Raw genomic sequence first — 22,227 nt, 5'->3', positions numbered from 1 at the left:
GCTTATTCAGCATGTCTTATTAAATCAATTAAATAATTATTACTTTTGTATACAAGTCAAATTTAGGCTTAATTAAAATGGGTTGACATGTAGACAAAAAAGCAAGTCACCTGATAATTCATGATTTACATGAATTTATGATTTGCATGATACTTTTAAAGATCTGCTGTTAACCACAATAATAAATACATTTGATCAAAATACAAAATATACGTAGTCTAAACTATATTGTCATCACTAAAGAAAAGTAACATTCACAGTTCCCACAATAAGAAGTTCAAATCAATGCTATCCATACACACTTTCTTTCCAACCCATAAACAAATGCACATTTAACAATATTAAGTGGTGGGTATGTACTAGTGGCCAAAAGTTTGAGAGTTTCTCATTCCTAGAGTTCCACTGAAACACAGTTGGACCCCTTGGCCAAGACACTTCACTGCCAAAGTGCTCAGGTCTGCACTTCATTTGTACTTTGCCTACTCTTTGAATGACAAAATCTGCTGAATTCTTGCAAAATTTAAATGACTAAACAATAAGAAAAAAGAAAACGGAAATCTTAACATTCTTTTAAATTAACCTGTAAACTGTAACCTCGCTTTCTGTCCTAATAGAAGAACCTGTCCCTCTCTCTATCCACCCTGTGCTGTAAGACTAAGTAGAACCGCCCCCATTTTCTCCCCTAGAAACATCAACCCTCATCATTAAGTGCTCAACTTAAACATCAACTACCTCACAGAAGCAGCTTGTAAAAGCTTTGTACTTGAAGGGGGAAAAAAAACAACGTAATAAAGCAGGAGATGTACATCATGGAATGTTAAAACATGGGAATGATTAAGGGTTTCATCCAATATTCATAATATACATTTTACAAATTCTCAAGATTGTCTTTGGCCTCTTTATAAAATTAAATGAATCGAAAGCGAAAGGAAAGCAATGGAAAACACAAAAGGGGAAACCACAATAATAATCACAATGAGATAAGGCCTAAGATTTGTCAAGCCAACCTGCTCAACAACAATTACACAACGAATGATGAAAGGAACAGAAGTCAGTGACTACACAACTTTATACTGATCATGTGCACTCGTTATATTAGATTTTCGATCGTTGTATAGCATTTTACTTTATAATAGACTACAGTTTAGCCAACAATCTTCATGGTTTCAGTAACTTGTCCTATCATAACTGTGAGACACTCGAGAAAAAAAAAGCTAATATTGAAATACTGGTGTTTTCTGGCTTCTCAACATAGAAGGCCAGTGCTGCCGGAATTCACCAAAGGCCTGCTGGGAGGAATGGAAATGATAGTGCAGATTGTCCCCGCAAAGTATGTAGTTTCTCAGTCTGCAGAACCCATCCATCAAAACAATCAGGATTGTTCAGGTTCTGCTTGCTCAGATGTGTATGTTGTGATAGCGCCCCTTCATGGCTTCGATGTCGACCCTGCGTGCCTCGGCATAGGCCAGGAACATTCCTAAACCTAAAAGGTTCACTACGGTGATGAGGGCGAAAACTGATGCCCATGACCCTGTGGTCTCGATTAGATAGCCCGAGAGATACACCATGATCACCCCTGTTGAGACACACACACACACACACACACACACACACACACACACACACACACACACACACACACACACACACACTTCTAAATTACACAGTTACACACATATACACAATTTCATAACATGTAGTATAGACTGCTAATCCTGTTCACTAAGCTACATAGGATTTTAATCATTTAATTTAATAATTTGAAATTACATACAAAATCTATACCTTGCTTATCAGGTTTAATGCAACCCTAGTTCTTTCCAGCTGCTGTCTTTTAACTTTAAAAAAATAATAAAATAAAAATCAAGCTGATGGGTGAGAGATTTTTCGAATGGCTGAAAATTACCTGAAAATGCACCGCAAGTGTTCATCACACCTACAACACACAAACAAGCATATTACTTACAACAGCACATGCTTGTTTCTATGGACACTATTATAAGCTCTAACAGCTGTGTGAAAGAAGACGGCACATACCAAAAAGAGCACCAGCACATGATGGGGCAAGATCCTGAACATTAACGGATACGCCGCTGAAATAAAAAAAAAATAAAATAAAAGAATTTCATGACGCTCTGTCATGCAAACATTAAATAGTAAAACCCTCATCTTACAGGCATTATGGTTCATAAGAAGAGTTGGCAACTGAATGAAAAAAAAAGGTTACATCAATAGGTATGTGGGGAAATGTATTTGTTTTTTAGTTATGCTACTCCTTTAATTCATCATCTGGGTGCAACGTCCAATTTATGCAAATCAACTGCGTGTGGTTCATGGCTCCAGGGTTGCCAAAGTTTTCTTGAAAGTCATCTGAGACTATTTCTAACAGCATCTTTATAAACTCAAACTTTTACCTTTAAGCATGGGGAAAAAAACAATCAAATCATCAACGGAAAACAAAACGATAAAAGCGAGACAAAATGTGTGAACCTAATCCATTATATGTATCTAATTTTATGATACACTATTGTTTGGATTCAATAATACACGTCCCGTCCTGCTTATATTGCACATTATACAGTATTACTTAGTATAGCACATCCTTAATATGTTTTTTTGGTAATTGTTGCATTAAAAATGCATTAAATTCCCTATTTTCAATAGTCAAATTACTAAAAATTATGAAATTGTGAAGGATGAGCAGACAAAGCACCCATCTGCTACAGTTAAAGGTATTCTGAAATGTCTCTGATTAAGATGCAGGCTCCGTTGTCCTCAAAAAAAATACTAGATGGACACTACTATTTATACTATTAATATTTATGCATTTAACACATGCCCATTTTCCAGCTTCATTTAACAAAAATGCAAGTAGAAATGTGACACTGACTGCAACGGTATACAACTCGACTTTGGATAAGACACTGATAGTGGAACTATTAGCGTTACCTGTGACTGAAGGTGGTCAGGCCCATAGTAGCAGACACAAAGGCCACAGCCATGGGGAAGGTAGTGGTGCCACACAGAAACAGTGTGAACACACTGGATACACCCATGGAAAAGAACTGAGAAGGAGAGAGAATCAAAATATACAAATATTATACAAAGACCATCTCTGGACTAATTCATAAATGTAAATACCAGAGATTGTGAACCCTACCTGCATCAACTTTCTCACTGAAGCAATATCAAACCCTACAAGGAACACAGACATAAAGTCAAGTCTTGTCTAGTGGGGTTTAATTGTCATTCTCAGCAAAGCTGAGCATAGCATAGCTTCTATACATTGGAAGTTGTTTCTCCAGGACTAGAGAAGCAAAAACATACAGAAAAGTGCAGAGAGAGTTTTTTTTTTTTAGGCTGAGACAGGTTTTTGAGGCCATTAAATGAAACATTTACAGCATAGTAAAAGTCAATCAGCATTCAAGCATTATTGAAGTCTCACAGTCACAGCCAGACAACTTGCAAATGTAGAGCTAATTACAAGGCACAGTTCTAATGGAATTAAACATAATGGTTATCATTTATACTCATCCCAGGAAAAACTATGCAAGTGCGAAAGAGAAAGAGAGAGAGAGAGAGAGAGAGAGAGAGAGAGAGAGAGAGAGAGAGAGAGACACAAAGCAAGAGCGAGCGTGTGTGTGTGTGTGTGTGTGTGTGTGTGTGTGTGTGTGTGTGTGTGTGTGTGTGTGTGTGCATACAACTTCATACCCTGACTGATGAGGTGATCAGACAAGCAGCCACTAAATAGTGAGGAGGGAATAGCCACAAGCCACGGGATCACATTAAATATCCAACCCTGCAAACACACACATTTGTAAAAGTTTTAGTTTGGGCTAAAACAAAGAGTCTCCATGTGTCCAAGAGTTCACAGCTAAGCTTCTCCTGAAATCTGAGAACATTAATTCTCAAATCTTCACAGAACCATGTAACTTACATCATGCAACATTAAGGAACTCAAATCTTAAGCAGTGATATGACAGCACCCTCTGCTGGAATGTGATATATAAAACGCACATTTAATATAGGACCGGAAAAAAAAAATCATCTTTTTTTTCGAAATAGAAACTCACCAACAAAATATACTACTGGAGCTGATTGTGATAAAATCTGATCGATAAATTCCACAAGCATATGTTTTCATATAATTACATCAGGTAAAGGAGCAGGTGGGTTTCTATTGTACTGACTTAAGCAAATCAAGAAAAACGTAAAAGAACATGAATTTACTGTGAATTTCTTTTTTCCTTTTGTTAAAAATGCCTTTTTTTTCTGTCACAAAAAAAGCTTGCAGTAACGCATTCTGTCATATATATATATATATAGACACAGTACATCAAACCATTTTTAGTGCAATTTCCCCATTAAATGTTAGATACAGGCCATTATTTGGAATTGTATAAAAGCACTGTTACCACACACACACACACACACACACACACACACTCCCCTCAGGGCAACATGGTTTACCTTGGAATTTGGAAAGGTGTCCTTGAAAAAAGTTGGCAGCCATGACAACAGGGTGAAGAAGGTGCTAGCAGTGCACAGGTGTGTAATAATGACCGCACTAAGAGAACAGCCACACATACAGAGGTTTTGTGGAGGCAGAGAGAGAGAGAGAGAGAGAGAGAGAGAGAGAGAGATATTTAATTGATTCAAAACCAAATAAATTGTCAAGCTTACTTTTATTCACTGTGAATCGCTAGAAAAACAGCCATTAAGAGAATCAACATTAATGTTTTCGTTCAGATCTTGAAATTGTGATATCCAAATGTTTCACATCTGGGAGATTTTCACTGATAATTTGGTTTAATTAGAATTTATGTTTTATTGTGATTTTCAGAAAATACTAATAGTAACAAGCATTAACCTGCACAGTCAGTGTTTCAATTTAATAAATGAATAAGTATGTATGCTGATTAATCTAAAGGCCTTTCACTAAAACTGGCACTTTTAAACCCCTCCTTGAACTGCCACCTCAATGTGGTGGAGGGGTTTGAGTACCCGAATGACCCTAGGAGCTATGTTGTCCGGGGCTATATGCCCCTGGTAGGGTCTACCAAGGCAAACAGGTCCTAGGCGACGGGTCAGACTAAGAGCGGTTCAAAAAACCCTTATGAGAAAAAACATACTAAGGACCGTGACGTCGCCTGGTATGGCGCAGCCGGGGCCCCACCCTGGAGCCAGGCCCGGGGTTGGGGCTCGTATGCGAGCGCCTGGTGGCCGGGCCTTCCCCCACGGGGTCCGGCCGGGCTCAGCCCGAAGGAGCGACGTGGGGCCGCCGCTGAGAGGATCGGGCAGCAGTCGAAGGCGGGGCCCTCAACAACCCGATCCCTGGACACGGAAGCTAGCTCTAGGGACGTGGAATGTCACCTTGCTGGCGGGGAAGGAGCCTCAGATTGTGCGTGAGGTTGAAAGGTTCCGACTAGAGATAGTCGGGATCACCTCTACGCACGGCTTGGGCTCTGGAACCACACTCCTCGAGAGAGGATGGACTCTTCACCACTCTGGAGTTGCCCATGGTGAAAGGCGGCGGGCTGGTGTGGGTTTGCTTATAGCCCCCCAGCTCAGCCGCCATGTGTTGGAGTTTACCCCGGTGAATGAGAGGGTCGTTTCCCTGCGCCTACGGGTCGAGGATAGGGCTCTCACTGTCGTCTGTGCCTACGGGCCAAACGGCAGTGTAGAGTACCCGGCCTTCTTGGGGTCTCTGGGAGGGGTGCTGGACAGTGCTCCGACTGGGGACTCCGTCGTTCTACTGGGAGACTTTAATGCCCAAGTGGGCAGCGACAGTGACACCTGGAGGGGCGTGATTGGGAGGAACGGCCCCCCGGATCTGAACCCGAGTGGTGTTCAGTTATTGGACTTCTGTGCTAGTTACAGTTTGTCCATAACGAACACCATGTTCAAGCATAAGGGTGTCCATCAGTGCACGTGGCACCAGGACACCCTAGGCCGTAGGTCGATGATCGACTTTGTGGTCGTTTCATCTGACCTGCGGCCGTATGTCTTAGACACTCGGGTAAAGAGAGGGGTGGAGCTGTCAACTGATCACCACCTGCTGGTGAGTTGGATCCGATGGCGGGGGAGGAAGCTGGACAGACTCGGCAGACCCAAGCGTACTGTGAGGGTCTGCTGGGAACGTTTGGCCGAGTCTCCTGTCAAAGAGATCTTCAACTCTCCCTCTGGCAGAGCTTTGACCGGATCCTGAGGGAGGCCGGAGATATTGAGTCCGAGTGGACCATGTTCACCACCTCCATTGTCGAAGCGGCCGCTCGGAGCTGTTGCCGTAAGGTCTCCGGTGCCTGTTGAGGCGGCAATCCCCGAACCCAGGGGTGGAAACCGGAAGTAAGGGATGCCGTCAAGCTGAAGAAGGAGTCCTATCAGGCCTGGTTGGCTTGTGGGACTCCTGAGGCAGCTGATGGGTACCGGCAGGCCAAGCGAACTGCAGCCCGGGTGGTTGTGGAGGAAAAAACTCGGGCCTGGGACGGGTTCGGTGAGGCCATAGAGAAGGACTATCGGCTGGCCTCGAAGAGATTCTGGCAAACCGTCCGGCGCCTCAGGAGAGGGAAGCAGTGCCCTACCAATGCAGTTTACAGTGGAGGTCGGGAGCTGTTGACCTCAACTGGGGATGTCGTTAGACAGTGGAAGGAATACTTCGAGGATCTCCTCAATCCCGCCGTCACGTCTTCCATTGAGGAAGCAGAGGCTGAGTGCTCAGAGGTGGACTCGTCCATCGCCCAAGCTGAAGTCACCGAGGTAGTAAAGAAACTCCTCGGTGGCAAGGCACCGGGGGTGGATGAGATCCGCCCTGAGTACCTCAAGTCTCTGGATGTTGTGGGGCTGTCTTGGCTGACACGCCTCTGCAGCATCGCGTGGCGGTCGGGGACAGTGCCTCTGGAATGGCAGACCGGGGTGGTGGTCCCTCTTTTTAAGAAGGGGGAACGGAGGGTGTGTTCCAACTATAGGGTATCACACTTCTCAGCCTACCTGGGAAAGTCTATGCCAGGGTACTGGAGAGGAGAATACGGCCGATAGTAGAACCTCGGATTCAGGAGGAACAGTGTGGTTTTCGTCCAGGCCGTGGTACACTGGACCAGCTCTATACCCTCTACAGGGTGCTGGAGGGTTCATGGGAGTTTGCCCAACCAGTCCACATGTGTTTTGTGGATTTGGAAAATGCATTCGACTGTGTCTCTCGCGGCGGCCTGTGGAGGGTGCTCCGGGAGTATGGGGTCCGGGGCCCTTTACTAAGGGCTGTCCAGTCCCTGTACGACCGAAGCAGGAGCTTGGTTCGCATTGCCGGCAGTAAGTCAGACTTGTTCCCGGTGCATGTTGGACTCCGGCAGGGCTGCCCTTTGTCACCGGTTCTGTTTATAATTTTTATGGACAGAATTTCTAGGCGCAGCCAGGGGCCGGAGGGTGTCCGGTTTGGTGACAACACGATTTCGTCTCTGCTCTTTGCAGATGATGTTGTCGTGTTGGCTTCATCAGACCAGGACCTTCAGCATGCACTGGGACGGTTTGCAGCCGAGTGTGAAGCGGCTGGGATGAGAATCAGCACCTCCAAATCCGAGGCCATGGTCCTCAGTAGGAAAAGGGTGGCTTGCCCACTTCAGGTTGGAGGAGAGTTCCTGCCGCAAGTGGAGGATTTTAAGTATCTTGGGGTTTTGTTTACGAGTTAGGGAAGGGTGGAACGGGAGATTGACAGACGGATCGGTGCAGCTTCTGCAGTAATGCGGTCGATGTACCGGTCTGTCGTGGTGAAGAAAGAGCTGAGCCGCAAGGCGAAACTCTCGATTTACCGGTCAATCTACGTTCCTACTCTCACCTATGGTCATGAGCTCTGGGTCATGACCGAAAGGACAAGATCCCGGATACAGGCGGCCGAAATGAGCTTTCTTCGCAGGGTGGCTAGGCGATCCCTTAGAGATAGGGTGAGAAGCTCGGTCACTCGGGAGGAGCTCAGGGTAGAGCCGCTGCTCCTCCACATCGAGAGGGGTCAGCTGAGGTGGCTCGGGCATCTGTACCGGATGCCTCCTGGACGCCTTTCCGGGAAGGTGTTCCGGGCGCGTCCCACTGGGAGAAGACCCTGGGGAAGACCTAGGACACGCTGGAGAGACTATGTCTCCCGGCTGGCCTGGGAACGCCTCGGTGTCCCCCCGGAAGAGTTGGAAGAAGTGTCTAGGGAGAGGGAAGTCTGGGCATCTCTGCTTAGACTGCTGCCCCCGCGACCCGGCCTCGGATAAGCGGGAGAAGATGTGTGTGTGGCACTTTTGAGAAATATGAGCAAAGAAGGCAGTAAAAATGTGTCCTTATTTTTTAAACATTTGAACTTTGTTGAAGGTTTTTTTTTTTATTTTAAAGTCTACAGACATAAAACACAGTAACAGCACCATCTATAGCAGTTTATATTTGAAGACAGAGTATTGTTTTAAATAAAATAACTGTGCAGTATATAACACTGTTTGCTGTTTGCACTATATGCTATAGAGTTTCTATTTTTTTCACCTGGTAACCCAATATTTCTCGGCATTTCAAAATTCAACCACAAAACACTCAAAAATACTTTATATGTTATAGTTAATACTAATATATGTTATATTTAATATATTCTACACACACACACACACACACACACACACAACCCAAATTCCAGAAATGTTGGGTCGTTGTTTTAAATTTTAATAAAAAATACAAAAAAACTTTCAAATTATATGAGCCGATATTTTACTCACAGTAAAACATAGAAAACATAAATATTTAAACTGAAAAATTATATTTTTATGCTTAGAACGTTCGGCGCATCATTAAAAGATGCCAAAGACAACCAAGAACTCTTCAGCAGCTGGAAACCGATATCAGGCAAGAAAGGGACCAAATTCCAAAAGAAAAAACTCCAGAAACTCAAACTCAATGCCCAGATGTCTTTAAACTGTTTTGAAAAGAAGAGTAGATGCTACACCATAGTAAAAATGCCCCTGTGACAACCTTTTTGAGACCTTTAGCAGGCATCAAAATCGAAATGAGCTCATTTTGTGCATAAAAGTGTAAAATTTCTCAGTTTACATTTACAGCATTTAGCAGACGCCCTTATCCAGAGCGACGTACAAAAGTGCTGTGAGTCTCTAGCAATAAATAAATCTACACTGGTACACAAGATTATAAACTTCATATAAATATAACTCTTGAATTCTACAAGCTTGGAAGTGCTAATGTAATTGTTTCAGGAAGTTTAAACATATATGTTCTCTATAGTCTATTGTAAACAAAATATTGGCTCATGTGATTTGGTTTTGATTTTTATTCAAATTTAAAAAAACGTCAGAATATTTCCGGAATATTCGGGTTTGTGTGTGTGTAATATATTATATATATATATATATATATATATATATATATATATATATATATATATAGATAGATAGATAGATAGATAGATAGATAGATAGATAGATAGATAGATAGATAGATAGATAGATAGATAGATAGATAGATAGATAGATAGACAAACACACACACACAGTGGAATCTCGGTTTACGAACGCCCTGCTGTAAGTACGTTTTGTTATAACAAGTATAATTATAAAATTTTATCGCTATACGTATAAAGCTTTGTTATATGAACATCACGCGTTGGTTCTTTGCGCACGCTTCCTAACTCAGCAACAACAGCCAAGAAGTTTCATTAGATTGGGTTTTAGTAAAAGTTAAATAGAAGTGGGTCAAAAACTGAAAGTAGTTAAAAACACCTAGACTAAGTGAAGATAGTGAAAGCCTTCCCAGCAGTAACCCATTCACTCCGCCAAACTTAGATTTGATTTTCAGTTGCAGCGGATTTCATGTTCAGTAAGATATAGACCACCTTTAAGAATGGCTCACCAAGTTGTGCAAAAAAAAAAATTGCAATCTTTTCCTATTCCTAAAATATTCTTCAAAATAAAAGCTTGTTAGCACAATTTGCTTTATAGATGGTGCTGTTACTATTTAAAGGCTATAGACTTTCAAGTTCCTTCATAAAAAGATAGAAAACAAAATAAAATGAATCATTCTTCAACTGTCTTATTTTCAAAATCATAATCAAGGATCGTTAATAAAGTTGCAATACCCATATAATGGTAATTCTGCATATTTTAAGAACAACCATTCCGTGATCTCTTGCCCAGCTCAAGCCTTCAAGACAAATGGATAAATACCATCTGTATCTAATGGAGCAGCGTGTTAGCATAGCTAATGTAAATTTTGCAGAACGGATTTTTATTGCTCAGGGTCATAAGTAAATAGACACAAGGTGGAAAACAAGCAGGCATTTATGTCATTACAGACGCTTATGTTTGGCTTTCAAATGACTGAACTTCACTCTCTTCCCTCCCTCTCTCACTCTCACACACACACGCTTCATTTCTCAGTCATTGTGCAGGTTCTTATCTCACCACACAGCTGGTTGCCTGAAGAGACGCAGCCAGTTCCGTCTGGACAGTTTGGACTGAGTTCCAGCGCTGCCCAGTGATTCCAGTGTAATGATGGGGCCTGAACACATACAACAGTATCAATCATCACCGTAACCTGACAACTGAAAAAGATTTGATTCAGCTCAAAAACAATACAATTTTAATAAACTGTCTCACCAATAAAAGGCTTAATCCAGGATCTCATCTCAGTACCCACCTGCATGCATTTCATTTACTCGGGTAACGTCTTTATTGACTATTTGTTCTAGTTTGATAGCTACATTTCAAAAAAGGCTGTTTCCTTCATCCATGGCGTAGTCTATATTTGTCTGACCCTTATGTTTTTACATAAAACAAAAAGCAGCAGAGTGACATTGAAGCAAAGTAACGTGGATCACACCAATATTTAAAGTAAAGTGTAAGGGAGGTCAACACCACATTTTCAAAAACACTTCATGAATAAGGTTTTTTTTTTCCTTTTTATTAACTAAATTACTTTTAGGTTGTTCATTGATTTCCTATTTTACTTAAAGAAATAACTTTTCAAACTTCTAATACAATAAAAAGGGTTTTATGGCAGATTTTTACAAAATACATTACAAGCGAAGGGGTCCAGAAAATATCAGGGGAAATGTTATAAAAACGAACAGCATTTCTTTTTTAATACCCTATCAAATATTCTAATTGTGATGTGATACACCTGTCCTAGCATTTCTGCCATTCTTGGAAATGTTTCATCATCTGGCATCATGTCTAGAGCCTCCTGTGAAGTTCCGTGCAGTGAGATCTGTGAAATTCAATGTAATAACCACGCCACATGTCTGCGTTTCTGAGTAAAAACTCTTCGGTTAATGTGTGCAGATGCATTGTGGTGATAAAAGATCCGGTTCTGACTGCACTACACCCCTGCACAATTCATTTACTAATGTTTTCCAATATCATTTCAAGCATTGCAATGTAAAAAAACTTACTTAAATAAAGAGAATTTGGATTCCGACTCTTCTAGTGCATTGCACAGCCTTTACAACATTCTATTAAAGCTTGCGTAAAGACAAGCTCCTTTTTATTGGTTAAGAAACCACAAGGTTCATATTCTACAAAATCATTGTAGCTCTGAGGCAAATATTTAATTTTTGGGGGGTTTTTTTGCTTATAGAAGCAGAAAATTATAGACGCATTAGCATTCAAATGTGTCTGAAAGAAAATTCCTTTAAATAAAAATGCTAATAATTTTGTTTATTAAAAAAAAGACAAATATATAAAAAATACATTGGAATAAATCTGAATGTTGGTAATAGCTCACAACGCAGGTTTTAATGTACTTTACATTCTTGTTAACTTTTTGCAATTTCAGACATCATGCTTCCATCATGTCAAATATAAGGAACTGTTTCATAAAATGTTGTTAAAGAACAACTTGTAATTTAATCTTTAAATTTTTATATTTACCCTGTTTAGCTACCATGACCTGATTTGTTAAAGTCTTGTAATTCATCATTTATTCTAGTGTAATCAAACCTTACCTTCTCCTTTGAGCAGGTATTTCCACATACAGTAAGCCCAAAGCAATGACAGAAGGCCTGAGATGTAGAACACACTCTCCCAGCCATACAGGTCCAGCGTGAGCGAGCCTACTCCTCCAATCACCAACGTCCTGCAAAACAGATTTGGTTTAATACAACAGTTTCGCTTTAATAACCAAATTTATTAATCAACTTGTGCATAGTTTTAAATCAAGTTTGCATCATTTTAAACAATTATAAAGGAACAAAAAAATAATGTACACTTCCACTAGACACAGCATTTTACATTATACACTATATGAAGTCATATCAATCCAGTCATATCTGCTTCTTCCCTAAACTGTTACAACAAATTTAGAAGCATTGAGTTGTACTTTGGGTGCAGTATCATTTAATTCTCATTTCACTTAAACTAGGAGACCCAAACAGGTTCCATCAATGCAGCTGTGCTAAAAGCCAGCTCCATGAAGATATGTTTTACATGGGTTGCACTGGAAGATCTTGAGTGTTGTATTGTAATAAACATCTCTGGGAAGAACAGAGTGAACACTGACTGCACCCGACTTTTGAAACTTTTGCCGATATCGTGTTTCAACTATTTATACAAATTGCTTAAAACATTATAAGTAATCTAGAAAACGTAGCAAAATTACTATGATGGATTCATCTATGTATGCATTTAATGTATAAACGACCTTTCCTAAACAACACACATTTGATTTCTTCACAAGAAGTTGCATCAGCTAGATAGAGTGATCCTTTCATTGTATAACCCGGAACACGGAAGGTAAAAAGTTTGCTTTAATTAAATGATTCGAATGTCTCGAATCGTGTTATGCCATGTGTTTATTTGCTTATTGGCTAATTCAAAGATAAACATACTCCACCCCTTATCTTAAAAGCAAATTTAAGTCAGTGTCAGCTATATATACAGTGAGGAAAATAAGTATTTGAACACCCTGCTATTTTGCAAGTTCTCCCACTTAGAAATCATGAAGGTGTCTGAAATTGTCATCGTAGGTGCATGTCCACTATGGGAGACATAATCTAAAAAAAAAATCCAGAAATCATGATATATGATTTTTAAACTATTTATTTGTATGATACAGCTGCAAATAAGTATTTGAACACCTGTCTATCAGCTAGAATTCTGACCCTCAAAGACCTGTTAGTCTGCCTTTAAAATGTCCACCTCCACTACATTTACTATCCTAAATTAGATGCACCTGTTTGAGGTCGTTAGCTGCATAAAGACACCTGTCCACCCCATACAATCAGTAAGAATCCAACTACTAACATGGCCAAGACCAAAGACCTGTCCAAAGACACTAGAGACAAAATTGTACACCCCCACAAGGCTGGAAAGGGCTACAGGGAAATTGCCAAGCAGCTTGGTGAAAAAAGGTCCACTGCTGGAGCAATCATTAGAAAATGGAAGAAGCTAAACATGACTGTCAATCTCCCTCGGACTGGGGCTCCATGCAAAATCTCACCTCGTGTGGTCTCAATGATCCTAAGGAAGGTGAGAAATCAGCCCAGAACTACACGGGAGGAGCTGGTCAATGACCTGAAAAGAGCTGGGACCACCGTTTCCAAGGTTACTGTTGGTAATACACTAAGACGTCATGGTTTAAAATCATGCATGGCACGGAAGGTTCCCCTGCTTAAAGCAGCACATGTCCAGGCACGTCTTAAGTTTTCCAATGACCATTTGGATGATCCAGAGGAGTCATGGGAGAAAGTCATGTGGTCAGATGAGACCAAAATAGAACTTTTGGGTCATAATTTCACTAAACATGTTTGGAGGAAGAAGAATGATGAGTACCATCCCAAGAACACCATCCCTACTGTGAAGCATGGGGGTGGTAGCATCATGCTTTGGGGGTGTTTTTCTGCACATGGGACAGGGCGACTGCCCTGTATTAAGAAGGTATGACCGGGGCCATGTATTGCGAGATTTTGGGGAACAACCTCCTTCCCTCAGTTAGAGCATTGAAGATGGGTCGAGGCTGGGTCTTCCAACATGACAATGACCCGAAGCACACAGCCAGGATAACCAAGGAGTGGCTCTGTAAGAAGCATATCAAGGTTCTGACGTGGCCTAGCCAGTCTCCAGACCTAAACCCAATAGAGAATCTTTGGAGGGAGCTCAAACTCCTTGTTTCTCAGAGACAGGCCAGAAACCTGACTGATCTAGAGAAGATCTGTGTGGAGGAGTGGGCCAAAATCCCTCCTGCAGTGTGTGCAAACCTGGTGAAAAACTACAGGAAACGTTTGACCTCTGTAATTGCAAACAAAGGCTACTGTACCAAATATTAACATTGACTTTCTCAGGTGTTCAAATACTTATTTGCAGCTTTATCATACAAATAAATAGTTTAAAAAAATCATATATTGTGATTTCTGGATTTTTTTTTTATTTTATTATGTCTCTCACAGTGGACATGCACCTACGATGACAATTTCAGACCCCTCCATGATACCTAAGTGGGAGAACTTGCAAAATAGCAGGGTGTTCAAATACTTATTTTCCTCACTGTATATATAATTGTTTTAGATGGGTTAGTTACTACACCAAAAAAAACTAGCATGTATTGCTAATTGTAGTGTAAATGGCATCCTATATGACTTACCCCAAATACGAGCCACTCCCTACAGTGCTCATGAGGAAACCACGCTCGCTTTCCACCACTTTCTGGGAGCACAGACTAGCCAAAGACGGGTAGTGAACACCTGGAGAAGAGACAGGAATAACAAGAACAGAGATTTAGGAGTCTGCATTAACTTCTGAGTCCAAAGTGCTAGTCCAGATGCTTAATGTGTTCACTGACAACAAAAATCAATCAAATGCGAGCGAGCGACTGGAGCCACAATACTTGCATAGCAAAGACACAAAACATAAAATGCAGTCTATAAAATGCATTTAATGCCTACTTCTTCCTGCCTCAGAGAATGGTAACACTGACGCATTCTCAGGGAACGAAGGAAATAAAGCAATCTTACTCCTTAATGCCCCAAAAGCGACCCTGTTTTACAGAAAAAATTATTTGCAGGGCAATCTTCTGTTGTTGACTAACAACTGGTCATTTTGATTAGACGCCATTTGATTTTATTATACTTTTCTAAGCTGTGAAGAATTAACGCTTTTGATAACAGAGATCGCAAATAAAGCTTACACTCTGCTGAGTGCAAATTTAAAGCCACTGCACCTCCGTGACTTTGAGGAGTCAAATTAGATGTCCAACTTTCCCTGAAGACATTAAAATGATTCTTAAAAATTTTTTAAGTGTCTTTGGTGGAATCACTCACCCTGCAGGAGGCCCATGAGGAAGCGGGACACGGTCATGGAGACGATAGGCTGGGAGCAGAAGTGGGCCAGGATAGGCGTAAATGCTGTCATGGCTCCCCATGCTGTAGCAGACAGCAACATCACTTTTTCTCCTCCCACCCTATTTAAAACAACACAAACAAGAGCCATGAAATCTAAGCAGCAAGAGTTACTGGATGTTGGAAATCTACACACAGTCCTGGAAATGACTGAAATTGGAATAAATCCTACTTAAGACTCATGCACTGTTACAAGGATTGATGCAACATTAAACAAGAAGAATAACTTTACGCCATCCGATATACATTTCTATTTAGAGAGCCGTGTCAAATTCTGCTTAAATCTATAAAGCTATAAAATCTGTCATTTATTCTTCAAAATAATCTGACTGTATGCAAGAATACAAGACTTATTTTTTTGTGCAAATTTTTTCATAGCTTGGAGTAGCTTTTTCCAAACCCTATTTTGCATAAACATGTAAATCAGGCTGACATCATGTCACCCAGCAATGAGCCAGATCAGTTTCTGTGTTACATAATGTCACACTTTCCTCATGGTAACCTCAAAGTTTAAATAGTTCTCATTCAGACTTTGGACTTACATGGGGAAAAAAAGCGGTTCGATGACCACCCACTATGCTGACCTGTCACTGATGTAGCCTCCGAGGACCTGAGTGAAGCAGTAGCCCCAGAAGAAGCTGCCAAGCACCATGCCTGACTCCCTCTTGGACCAGCCAAAGCGCTCTGCCATGCTCACAGAGCAGATAGGCATGGCTACACGAGCACAGTACAGCAGACACGTCCCCAACAGCAGCACCGCCGTCCATATCCGCGCTACCGGCCTGTACAGAGAGAACAGGATGAGGATTGGTACTGTGGCAGGATCAGCTCTGTCAATCTGTGGTATCTAAGGAATCTGATATTTCCTGTGGCACATATTTCAAAAATATTGTCACTGACTGTTTGTCATTTTAAACTACACCTTAGGTTTGTACATGTTTGTGTACTGGACTGAGACACTGCTGAACACTAGAGAGAGATAAATATAAGTTTTAAAAGCCATGCCTTCTAACGTGTCTTTTTTATTTTATTTTATTTTTTATTCAATGCAGTTACCAGTAGTCACTTTAAATATACTATAAGATATGCCTTTATTTCTTTACAGGCTCAAGAATGATTATGATATTGCACTTTTAGATTTACACACCTGCCCAAAAGGCTTTGCTCCAAACTGCATTTTATTTTCAGGCAGGATACAGTTTCACAAAAACTGAGCCACCTGGCCTCAGGAAAACAATTTTATATATTCAAACTCTAACATACATGCACTATTATATATCAATAAATGGTATTTGTGTTTGTGTTTTTTGTGTTTTATTCTGTGGGAATCTACTTCTCCCCACCTCACAGACCTGCCATGATGCCACACAAGTGTGCAAGTTGTGTGAGTTGTAGTATATCGACAGAAACTTTAGTCAAGATGAGTAATAACACTATATTATTTTATTCGATATGCTTTGCGTAAAACAACTAATTTTCGTTGTAATAAAGTACTAAATTGAGGTGTTTGTAATGGAGTTCTTCTCAACACTTTGTCTCCTTCAGAGCAGAAACGGTTACAATCCCAAACCGGCACATTTGACACAAAGTATACAAAAAGCGTCCCATTAACATTAATCATATCAAACCCTATCCAGGGAACCTAAATAGGGAGAAATGGATCAAATTGGGACTGAAGCACCAAATCAGCGAGCGCACTCATTCAATGTCTCACTCACCTGGACCAGTTCTGACTTGACTCGGTCCACTTTTTCTGATGTCCAACTCCTTCGAAATTGTCAACTGCACTGTCTTTATCACCGGCCAGGTCTGGACTGGAGTTCTTGCCATGTTTTTGTAGAATTGCCATTCAACAAGAAGTTCGCTTCGCTTTCTTCTGGACGTCCCTTTTCCTCCTTGAGGTCTTACCAAATTTAGTTGGTTGGTGCGACAAGACAAAAAGGCGTTAAAGTAGTATCCCTTTTAGATCGCAGGAACATCATCTCTAAAGGGTTGATCAGCCTCTTGAGTCGTGAACCGCAAAAAAAAATAGAAACACACACTTGGGCTAATTTCGTTTTGCCCCCTGAGATGTCCAAAGCTTTACTCTCGCTTTTCCTGGTTACTGATAATCCACGTGTCAGCGGGGTTTTTTTCTCGCTCTCTTTCAGCCACGCAGTCACTCCAGCCCCTAAACCAGGAAGTAACGTGACTCAGCCCCTTTTGACCAAAACAACCAAACCGTTCAAAATCTCCGAGAAACCAATAGCCGTGTGTTTTACTCTGTTTCATTGCAACACTCCGACTTTGTTCCTTTCTCGAATGACTTGAGGATGTCAAAAAATCATCTCGATTGACAAGATCACTTTCCACTTCACGACAGCGCAGAGAACAGACCCATGTGTTTTAAAGCTAAATAACAGCAGGTCGCTGCCGGATGTGCTGCATTGGCGGTGTCCATGTCCTGGAGGTTATGTGCTGCTGCTGATCAGCATCATACAAGCCATCTGTGGTTCTTTCCTTATCGTCCTAACGTGATTAGCTCATCTGCAGTGCCTTGCCCTGTATGATCTAGGGCTCAATAAGTATAATACTAACAATAACCAGAAATATAGAGGAACTTGTCAGCTGACTTCTATATGGTTAGGTCGAAATGTTTCACTACCCATCTGAGAAGCTTCCACAGACTAAACCTAACCAAATTAAAGTCCAGTTAACATTACTTCAAGATAACCACACCTGGATGACTGAGAATCTTTAGAGACACACAAGAACTTAAAAAAGTATTTAATATCTATGTAAAGCATCGGAGATCTTGGTGAACAAAAAAATTATAATAATAATCATACCATGTGAACAGGGTAAGCAGAAGACATCATAATGAACATGGGAATCTTCACAAAGCAAATGGTCCTCTATAATACTAATACATTTTACAAAATCGTTCGCGATAATTTCAGTCCTTTACAGTCCTGTTTCATCTGTCCTGTTGAAATGATTCACACGAGAGTGGACACATCCACAGATGAGGTAGGAAAACCTGTATGTTACACATAACCGAGCACAATGATCTGGCATTAGATCCAGACAACAATCTACATTTCTGAATGTTTGTTGACAAAGCAGACAGAACAGAGGTTCTTGTTCAAAACACAATGGCTTAAAGTCAATTCAATTCAAAACAAATAGCATTGTCCTCCGTATTTAAAAACGTTCCCGTTTTGGCCATAGATTTAAAATACAAACATTCCCATTTGCACAACCCATTTAATGCAAAAAAGTCTCTGATAAGCAATATCAATTTTAAGTATGTTAAACAAAAACAAAACAATCAGTCACTGACTGAATATAAATAGTGAAAGTGGAGGCAAAAAAAAAAAAGTCAATTTTATTTCCCACACCGGTAACACTGAGCAGCTCTTGTTTTCCTCTCTATTTGGGGTCCTCGATTGTGCCCTTGCTCAGATCAGTCATTTTAGGGTACTTGACCTTCTTCTGGTCCAGTTCATTCTGAGCCCACAACAGAAGTTTTAGGAGTTTTGCCAGTTTGGGCGTCGACTCTCGGTTCTCGTAATCTAGGACTGCTTGGTTTACTTCACTCCATACCTGTTAATACACACAAGTAGAGAAATCAGTGATTCCTTTCAAAGAAAAAGATTTCAAATCCCAGCAGAAACACATAAGAGTATGTGCTCACTTAAAATTTAATCAAGCAGAAGACTAAAAGAACTAAGAAAACAGCATTAATCGATTGTTGTTTTGTTTGTTTGTTTTAATTGTATTGCCATATATTTAAGGGTGTGTGTGCGCTTAAATTCTTTCGGCTTCTCCCATTAGGGGTCGCCACAGCGGATCATCCGTATTCATGATCTGCATGTTCGATTTGGCACGTTTTTTTACGCTGGATGCCCTTCCTAACGCAACCCTCCCCAATTTATCCGGGCTTGGGACCTTGCACTGGCTTGTGCAACCCTAATGGCTGGGGTTGGTTCCCTGACCGGGAATCAAACCCGGGCCGCAGCAGTGAGAGCGCCGCATCCTAACCACTAGACCAATGTGTGTGCGCTTAAATAATTTTTTTTTTTTTTTATTAAAAAAATTATATTTAAACACAGCCTTGCCAGGAGGTCTCAAACCAGGGACGACTTTAACTGCAGAATAAATTCAACAGGCCGGAGAGAAATACATTTATTTAGCAAGAAAATTAAAATGAAATGCTAATGGACATCATGTGTACAGAATTGTTTTGGCTATTTATAGAAGTATTTATTGGAGAGATTCGTTGCTTTTCTGAACGTTGCATAGAATCTGCGCTTATTTATAATCATGGCAAAGATTAAAACAAAGATTTTAAGTACATTTTTAAAGCGTCACCTTCTGTCTCTGCATCATGTTGAGGAGATCTCCAAACGGTGACTCCTCGGGGTTATCGAAGGCCAACAGTGCCAGCGTACGCTCCATCTCAGACAGACACTCTCTGCTCTCCTCGCCCTGCTCGGCCAGCTGTGTCTGCGCAAACTCCAGTGCCGCCTCGGTTTCCCGCAGCCGAATTAACTCGATCAGGTGCTGCTGCTGCACACGGGAACAGACAACAGAACAGAAGGTGGCGTTTTAATTTTTACGCATACACACGCACAGTCCACGTCTTACAATGTGTAAACGAAAAGATTACTAAAACCCAATCAGCCATAACATCAAAACCACCGAGAGGTGATGTAACATTTGATGATCGCAAAACAGCAGCACCTGTCAAGGGGTGGGATACAAAAGCTAGCATATGAACGGTCAGTTCTTGAAGTTGACGTGCTGGAAGCAGGAAAAAGCAGCAAGGATCCGAGTAACGTTGACGTGGAAGCCAGAGATGTTTTGCCAAAACCAGAGGGACCAACACATTATCAGGGTGAGGGGTTTTAATGTTATGGCTTATTCATGTGTATTAGATTTACTGTTATTGGCATTTTGGATGCAAATCTATAGTGATTTCATTGTAAAAGCAGTGTCATTAGTGAAAGTCTGAAGCATGGACATAAGATTAGCCCTCCCATTTATTTATTTTTTAACCTGGAGATGGAAGTACAGGTAGCGATTAGTATCGAGAAGCTCAGGATGCAGATTGTTAATCAGTGCGATGGCCTCCTGAATCTGGCCCTTCAGAATCATCTCCCTGATCTTTATCCTCTCATCTAGTGAGTCCAGGTCAACACTTGGCTCGATTCCTGATTCCAGTCTGAACTTCTCTGCTGCCTCCTTAAAACCCTCTAGAGTGGAAAAGAACACACACAAGTTAAAATGTACAGGGGCCGAGCTATTCAGAATCAACCAACAGCAAATGAATACAAATAAATAACCAAGTACCTGTCACCAGATAATTCATAATAAGTCGATTCATGTCTGCCCGCTGAACGTGGACGTTGTTGAGCTTTTCCATCCATTCCTCTCGAGTTATGTCCTCAGGCTTTTCAGCATAACTCATCATTGGGGGTCTTGAAAAATAAATAAATACAACAGGGGATCTGGTTCATAAAATTACTCACTGCCTTCTGCTCAAGATCTAGAGAGACATTTAGTTAGAACAGAGATATTTAATTTTTTTTTCCACAACAGACAAGGCTGTAAGATTTCCTAGAAGTAATAGATATACCTTATTATATTATATTACATTACATTATACCTGATTATAAGTACCATCCTAATAATATAACAATCACAATACTGGAAACAATAAAACACACAAAATTAAAAAGAAACAGATCGTTCTAAAAGAAGGAGGAAGGAAGTACTGTGGTTGAATTTAGTAATCCAATGAGAAGACACAATTAAGAATTGAGGCCCAGACCACAACACTGGAGCCTCCACAAGCAAACGCAAGCGTCTTCTCTCGCCTGATCCGATTATCACTAACTGTACACTTCTAATCCACAGAAACCCCGAACATTTCTCATGCTATTAATACGATCTCGCATAAATCGTGTGTTACAGTAGGGAATGTCACTTTAATATACCTGATCCTGTGACTGCTGATCTGCAGCTGGTAGTGCAGGCGAGCAGGGCCGCGGAGCGTTTGATCTCGCGTGATTTTGTGACACACGAGATCCCGCGTGTTGCCAGATTCTTCAAAATCGCGCATAAAGTTTTCTTTCAAAGTAGTACGTGCTCCTACTGAAATGTTATACTTTTGCGACGCTATAATGTTGGGTGTGTGTTCTGAGTGTATGATGCTGAGAGTCTGAAACAAGTTGTATATATTGTCTATATAAGACAATATTTTATTAGGAACGCAGTGTGGTATTGACTGTGGTATGGCTGTTAGTGGCAGATGAGCTGGTTTGAATATTTCAGAAACTCCTGATCTGAGAATTTGAGAGTCTCTAGTGTACACACACTCTCTCTCACACACACACACACACACACACAAAAAACTAAAAATAAAGTAAGCATCAGCCAGGAACACCTTGTAGATGGAATAGGAAGAGGAATAGGGCCAGGATGGTTTGAACTGACATGAATGCTATAGAAAAGCAAATTAATTGAAAAGAAAAGAACACACAACACACCGAACCTTGATGTGGATGGCTCACAATAGCACATCAGGGTCCACTTTTATCAGTCAGGAACAGGAATCTAAGGCTACACTGGTCACTGAAACTGGGGAAAAAAAGGACAATGTTTTTACAGCTTTAAGCTGTCATATCACTGCAATGTTATGGATATTTTTATAAGAAAGAAAGAAAGAAAGAAAGAAAGAAAGAAAGAAAGAAAGAAAGAAAGAAAGAAAGAAAGAAAGAAAAAGAAGCACAATTAAATTCTTTCATTGCATATCCCAGATTGCTAGGAAGCTCAGTGCAGAATCAGCCATGATACAGAGCAAAGGGGGTTAAGGGTCTTGCTCA

At 40.9% G+C, this 22,227-nt stretch overlaps 2 protein-coding genes across 4 annotated transcripts; both read right to left on the bottom strand.

Annotated features, from left to right (window-relative positions):
- Positions 1–843: 843 nt before the first annotated feature.
- On the bottom strand, positions 844–17,974 carry slc17a9b (solute carrier family 17 member 9b). 2 transcript variants are annotated; one of them, XM_083570209.1, is made up of 14 exons: positions 17,077–17,974; positions 15,943–16,140; positions 15,281–15,420; positions 14,605–14,704; positions 11,972–12,102; positions 10,431–10,527; positions 4,471–4,567; positions 3,712–3,799; positions 3,161–3,195; positions 2,950–3,065; positions 2,038–2,093; positions 1,907–1,936; positions 1,786–1,838; positions 1,433–1,576 (listed from the first exon to the last, which is right to left on the bottom strand). In XM_083570209.1, exons 1-14 carry the CDS (start codon positions 17,205–17,207, stop codon positions 1,571–1,573), a joined length of 1,278 nt encoding a protein of 425 aa, XP_083426335.1. In that variant the 5' UTR covers positions 17,208–17,974; the 3' UTR covers positions 1,433–1,570. The 2 variants fall into 2 exon arrangements, with proteins under 2 accessions (XP_083426334.1, XP_083426335.1); XM_083570208.1 differs by lacking the exon at positions 1,786–1,838 and having other exon boundaries at positions 844–1,576.
- Positions 17,975–18,109: 135 nt separating this feature from the next.
- Positions 18,110–21,472, bottom strand: gid8b (GID complex subunit 8 homolog b). Of its 2 annotated transcripts, none has more exons than XM_083570244.1 (5): positions 21,340–21,472; positions 20,693–20,820; positions 20,399–20,595; positions 19,712–19,909; positions 18,110–18,943 (listed from the first exon to the last, which is right to left on the bottom strand). In XM_083570244.1, exons 1-5 carry the CDS (start codon positions 21,462–21,464, stop codon positions 18,770–18,772), a joined length of 822 nt encoding a protein of 273 aa, XP_083426370.1. In that variant the 5' UTR covers positions 21,465–21,472; the 3' UTR covers positions 18,110–18,769. The 2 variants fall into 2 exon arrangements, with proteins under 2 accessions (XP_083426370.1, XP_083426371.1); XM_083570245.1 differs by lacking the exon at positions 21,340–21,472 and adding an exon at positions 21,118–21,288.
- Positions 21,473–22,227: the final 755 nt, after the last annotated feature.

Source organism: Silurus aristotelis (assembly GCF_946808225.1).
Source record: "Silurus aristotelis genome assembly, chromosome: 19".
NCBI lineage: Eukaryota > Metazoa > Chordata > Actinopteri > Siluriformes > Siluridae > Silurus > Silurus aristotelis.
The sequence above is the reverse complement of the archived record's forward strand: the minus strand, read 5'-3'. Positions and strand labels throughout refer to the sequence as shown.